At 55.9% G+C, this 6000-nt stretch overlaps 3 protein-coding genes across 3 annotated transcripts; all 3 read right to left on the bottom strand.

The window, feature by feature from the left end:
- Positions 1-1488, bottom strand: B0T15DRAFT_398792 (uncharacterized protein; the record flags this gene model as incomplete). Its single annotated transcript, XM_062864971.1, has 2 exons — positions 1-768; positions 823-1488. The coding sequence occupies 2 exons, from the start codon at positions 1486-1488 to the stop codon at positions 1-3; spliced, it is 1434 nt and encodes a 477-aa protein (XP_062720527.1).
- Positions 1489-2122: 634 nt separating this feature from the next.
- On the bottom strand, positions 2123-3000 carry B0T15DRAFT_398840 (acyl-CoA N-acyltransferase; the record flags this gene model as incomplete). Its single annotated transcript, XM_062864975.1, has 2 exons — positions 2123-2529; positions 2706-3000. 2 exons carry the CDS (start codon positions 2998-3000, stop codon positions 2123-2125), a joined length of 702 nt encoding a protein of 233 aa, XP_062720526.1.
- A 799-nt stretch (positions 3001-3799) lies between these two features.
- On the bottom strand, positions 3800-5249 carry B0T15DRAFT_537462 (uncharacterized protein). Its single transcript, XM_062869617.1, has one exon. The coding sequence runs from the start codon at positions 4971-4973 to the stop codon at positions 4170-4172; it is 804 nt and encodes a 267-aa protein (XP_062720525.1). The 5' UTR covers positions 4974-5249; the 3' UTR covers positions 3800-4169.
- Between the last annotated feature and the right edge of the window lie 751 nt (positions 5250-6000).

Below are 6000 nucleotides of genomic sequence, written 5' to 3'. Positions count from 1 at the left end.
CTAAGCCTTCTTCCTCCACAAATCCCTCCAGAACTCCTTCAGCCCGTAATGCTTCTCCGGGCTCTCCACCACCCTGACACCACTTGACCCGCTAAGCAGTCCCCCCAAGCCCTTCCCGAGCTGCCCACCTGCACTCCCGCCAAAAGGGCTGTTCACGAGGGACTTCGCAGGCTTGGTCGCGCGCAGGCGGATCTCCTCTGCCAGTTGCGGCGCAACGTCTGCAAAACAGTTCTTGAGCTCGCGCTCGAGCGAAAAATAGGGCTTCTTGGCCAGCTCGGGCGCCATCAGATTGTAGGAGCGGGTGAGGTTGTTGAGATTCGAGATGGCGAGGGTCATGTAGGACTTCTCGGCTGTTTCCCATGCCGGGTCGCGGAACGGGCGGGTAATTGTTGCGTCGGGCTCGGTAGCGGTGGGCTGGTCGCCAGTGAAAGAGGAGAACGCAGAAGGAGTCGGGGTAGGCGAGGTGGTGGCGTTGAGCTGCAATATGACGGCGTCCTCGGTGGAGTTGGTCGGCACAGAGATCTGCTCGGGGTTGCGCGTGCGGCGCGGGTTGTGGACTTCTTCGGCGCGAGCGTAGGCGGTTGCGCGAGCGATCTGCTGTTCGAGGGTCCCGCCGCGGCTGGCAATCATGCGGGCTGCGTGGCGCTTCCAATCGTTCCGCAAACGGGAGCGGAAATTCTCGGCGGCCTTGATAAGCTCTTGCTGCTTTTCGATCCATGGCGGGACGATATCTTGGCGTTTGATCATCTTGTTCATGATGTATTCGGTCTGACTGCTTGTTAGACGGTGGCAGCAAGCTTGCATTGAGCCTAGACAGCTTACAGTGTCAATGAAAGGGTTATCAGCCCTCGTGTCCCTTTCAATCCCTTTCCCACGAGGGATATTCTTGAATTGCCCTCTCGCAATGGCGTCTTCTATCCTTTCATTCGCTAACGCCGCCAGCGCCGAAATAGAATTCGGCACCGCTCGCGCCACTGGCGTAAACCGCTCCCGGAACTCCCTTTTCATGGCCTCTCTCTCCTCTTCGCTCAAGCCCTTGTCATTCATCCCCATCCCCGCATATGCCTGCGCCCTGTCCCGAGCGCTCGACGCCCTCTTCCCAGGGCTTACGCTAACCTCCCTCCGGAACCGCATATCTACCGGCCCCGGCATTGGCGGTTTACTCTTTCCTCTCAGGCCCGGCGCAAGGGGCTTATGCGCATCCTCCAGCATCCTCAAGACCGCATCCTCGGTCGATTCTTCTCCCGTCCACGGCTGCGCCGAGGCTATGGTCCGTGTGCCGAGCCCGGCAGAATCGGGAATGCGCGAGGTGATGCCGGCCTGTAACAACGCGGCCGAGTTCTCCTGCTCAAACTTCGCCCCGGCGACTTTGTCTAGCAATTTGGCCTTGAGCTCCTCGCTGAAGCCTGCTTCTTCGATCGCGCGGCGGCCGGCGCGGCCCCCGGTTTGAAGTGCGTCTTCTGTCGCCTGTTGCAAGCGCCTGGCCATGGCGCCTGGTTCCGGGTCCGAGCCATGGTCAGGAACCGAATCGGGGGCATGCGGGGAGTCGTTGGAAGACGCATTGGAACCGGCGTTGTGTGCAGGGAGCGAGCGCGAGGCGGTTCTTGCGAAATGGCGACGCGTTTGTGGAAGCGTAGCGCGACCGAGGATCTCTAACCACACCGCGCGGACACAGCCGGCGCAAATGAACGGCGTCGAACGCATCATCGAGGATGACCGTGGGGATTCGTGGGAAGAAAACGTTGAAGAGGCTGAGAGAGGATGGCGAACAGGATGTCGAATTGACGAAGGCCAAATGGAGATAAGCACAGTAATCTGGACAGTATCGCCAGCGCCAACACTGTGCGTGCATGTCAGGTCACCCGCGGCATGACTTTCCGTGTTTGGTCGACTTCTTCTACTATGATTGATGTGTGCATCATCACGAAAGTGTGTTGGTATATTACAGCCAGCGAGGATATATCGTCTTCAAGTATGAGGTATATGCAAGATGCGAACACCCAAATAGCCGCCCAACCCAGGTATGTGGTCAAATCCATATCCCCTAACTCCAACCCGAGAATATAATGGACAATTCTGGACATGAAGAATGATATCCAGAAACCCCCAGACGAGAATGCAATCACGCACAGACTGACTCTAGATGGGGTACCCCGCCCCCACCAAACCACGCCGCCTCCCGCATGCCCCCCACATACCCCGGCCCCAGCGCCAGCGCTGGAATCTCGAGATATTCACGGTCCCCCTCGGGTTGCACCCTGAAGGTCCCGACCTCCCGGAAGCCCAATTTCTTGTACAGCCTGAGCCCCATGGGGCTGGCAAACACGGTGGTATGCACCCCCAACCGCCGCGCCTGCTCGATGCCCCAAGAGGTCAGCGCGGTGCCTGCACCGCGGCGCTGGTAAGACGGGTGGCAGAGGAGGATCTTGAGGAAGACGTGGCCGCCTTGCGGGCGGTAGCGCGAGTCGAAGAGGGTGGACTTGTGGTGAGCGAGAGCGGTGCGGAAGGCGGATTGTCGGGTGAGGTTGCCTATTGTCGTCGGTGAGCTTGGGAAGTTGGCCGATGTTGGGGATGTTGGCTCTGTCCCTGAAGGTTAATCACTGCTTTGTTGCAAATTTGGATGGTGAAAAATAAGGATTTTGGTGGGCTTGTTTGGATGCGAAATTGCGAGTTTGGCATATATGAACAGCAATGACGTCACATACCAACTGCGCTTGCCCGCCGGGAACGCTCCGGCTGCGCGGCCGAAGGCATATCCCATGCGCTGAAGGCCACGACCTGCGTTTCTGAGCGGTATGGGTCGACTGGCATCTCGCAGACGACAACTGTGCTGGTTTCCAGATACTCGGCGCATTTCCGCCGGCAGAGGGCGGCAAACTCGTCCGGATAGAGTTCGCGGTCCGGGAACCGATAAGGATAAACCGGATCGAGCGGAGAAGCCCAAACAAGGACCGCAGTCATGGCCTCCAGGTCGGCCTCGGTTGCTAGCCGGAGCATCATTGTGAAGGGCCGGGTTTGGTGATACACGGACACCTCTGATCTGGACGGAGAAGACTACCGCCAATATTGGGACAGACAAATGTGATAGGACGGAATGGCCTTCGTATGCATAGTACGGCTGCAATCGAGTAATGGAAGTTGCATGCCTCTTTATGGGGGAAGAAAAGGGGAAGTGTGGCCGAAATGGTGCCTTTTTTTACTTTGACCTCATATCCTCCCACCTTGCCAACAAAAACTGCCTTGGCAGCAGGTCTTGGCAACGGTTTCGGGGGCGACTGAATGACGTAGGGAGTCGGTGAGCAGCAGGACTAACTCCTAACAAGACATCCAGTACACGAGACCGTCGGCTGCTACGTTCGGGCCAACCGCAGTTTAAGCACGAACGGGACCTGTTCCTGACTCGCGCGGTCACGTTACTGCGGCATAATGCAAGGCTCGAGTCTACGCAATGTCGACGAGTCCAGTAGGGGGACCAACCCATCGACATGGATGGCTCTATTGGGCGGCTTGGGCCCATCGCATGCTCTGATGACGTATTCTGAACTTCTGAAGTGGGGAAACGATGAAGAACAAGTATAGGTAGATAGTGAACAGGAATTGAGCAATAACTTGAACGGCTTGGGCGTCGGAGCGCCTTAGCTAAAGTCCGTCGGGTGCAAGATCCGGGAGCGGGGCGCCGGCCCTGTTGTTTCGCACAGCCAGTTTGCCAGATTCCGTCAGCCCGGATCGGATTCCGGGCGTTTTTCAACCGTTGGGTCAAGTGCCTGTCTGGCTTTTCCTTCTCATCTCACATCGGTGACAGCACAGCTCGCTGGACTTGAGCCGAGGCAGAAATTATGCCAGCGCCAGTGTGTTACCAACTCGACATTCGTGCTCGGATAATTTATTTTCCCATGCACGCTATTGTCACAAATTCTAACGAACTGGATCATCTAGATGTCGTAAGCTAAACCTTTAGCTTGGCCAGGAGTTCGTCTTATTTCTACCCGCAATAAGGAGACGCACTTTCCCAATTTCCCCATGAAATCCTTATTGACTTATGGACTTGGATCTCCCGCTACCGGTCAGTATCGTCTGTTGTGATTATAGAAACAACCAGAGTCAGATTCATCAGAGTCTACGTACAGCATCATAGACTAAATGAGAGACATCGCCACCTGATAAACCCCTTACAGGTGAACCCTATCGCGGGCAGGCAGAGGCCGGAAGCACCTCGCCTCCCAACGCACCCCAAGCCGCTTGGCCTCATGATCCCACAACGGCGAAACGTCGTCACCGCAGGATTCCGGGCTGCATTCACGGTTCATCCCTGCTTCCTGCGCCTGCATATACTCGACACCGTCGCTGGTCCATTGGACCGGGAAGTCGCCCGCCCAAGTGTAGTACGTGTAGTCCGCCTTGATGATCACCCCCTTCTGCTGCTCCTCCGTCATGAGCTTGAGGGGCGTGCTCTTGTCCGCCGGAAGCTCGACCGCGGCGGAATAGCTGAAAGTGCCGGGCGAGCTCGGAAACACGATGGAAATTGTCTCGAGTGAGGTCAGCCGCACCAGGGCATACCGGAGATGGGTCGACAGAGCCATCTTGGAGTATGGGAGTGCTAGATGATGGATTCGGGTCACCCACTTCGGCCCGTTGTAGCCACACTCGTTCATCGTAAAGTTGTCGTAGGAGCCCTCGCTGATGTACAATATGTCCCTCTTGGGGTCGTACGCGCGCGTCGGCCCGCCGGACATCAGCGCGATATCGTGGGCCTCGGTATTCGTCTGCAAGAGGGCCGCGTTGCAAGGCTCATGAACGATGAGAAGCGGCTCTTCTCTGGGCTTCTTGTATGTTGCCGTGAAGAAGCAGACTCCTGGCGTGAAGGTCGGCGAGGAGGCAGCAGCGCTCCAAATCTCTTGTCGGATGTCAGGCGGGAACTGACTGAAGGGCTCAAAGCTGGCGCTTGTCTCGTTTTTCTTCGTTGAGTCTGCCATACTTTCCTCTCTTCGCTTGAATAGTGTGTTTGCGATGGAGTAGGTTGTCTGTCGCGAGGTGTCGAGTGTTGCTTCCACATTACTCCTGAGTCGAAAAAAGCACACAAGCTCCTCCTTTTAAAAGGTTTCCCGCCAGACTCCAAAAATGGCCCCCAAACGTCGTGTCTGCCAAGGCGTTTTGTAGTCCTCGCGAGTGTCCAATTGGCGTCGGCGCTCGCCCAAGCCGTCATTGGAACGAAAGCGCCAGTTCAGGCTGCGGCGGGCGGCCTTGAGAAAGCCTGTGGCTTGGGTAAAAAAGCCTGGGGCGCAGCACAAGAGGCAACACCACCTGAATTCCAACCCAGCGAAAATGCCGCAAAACTTTCGAGGATAACTTACATACCTTATCTTGACTACCGTATGCCCGCCGATTAATATCGTTCCATGTGGCAGGAAAATCGCGGTGTCTATATTACTCAAAGCGTTGACCTCCGCAGCGCAGCTCGTCCTCTGGCCTTCAATATTCGTCTTTCCTATTCTGTTCTCTTCTCTTCTTTTCATTTTCTTTCTTTCTTCATTTCCATTCTAATTTCCCTTTTTGTTTCCCTTGTCAAGGGGCGGAGTGTTCATCTATAAGGGATAGGAACCCGCAACGGAACACACAAGAGGTTGAGCTTTATAACAACTAGAGCCTTAGGGTAGGCCAAACTAAGGTATAGCAAATTCTATAGTTCTGAGGCACAGTATCTTATATTCATTGAGATAGCTCGCCGCCATGCGTTATGGGAACGCTTCCGTCCTCCAGTATGTCTCTTCCTGGTGTCTAATCCTCTAGAAAACTGACCGGGACTACCTGTCCTTTGCGGACTCTGTTAAGCTCCCTTGCTGCAAGACTGACCAGGGCTACAATATCCCTCCTCTCACTACACGGGTGGATGTCCCTCGCTGAGGCTTACGAGCACTCTCTCCACGGATCGTTGCTTACTCGCCTCCAAGTGGTTTGTAGCAAGGAGGCTTTTAGTCGTTGCGGTATAGGATCCGCTATGCG

The sequence above is a fragment of the Chaetomium strumarium genome (assembly GCF_033439665.1).
Source record: "Chaetomium strumarium strain CBS 333.67 chromosome Unknown B0T15scaffold_5, whole genome shotgun sequence".
Taxonomy (NCBI): Eukaryota; Fungi; Ascomycota; class Sordariomycetes; order Sordariales; family Chaetomiaceae; genus Chaetomium; species Chaetomium strumarium.
This window is presented reverse-complemented; position numbering and strand designations above follow the sequence as displayed.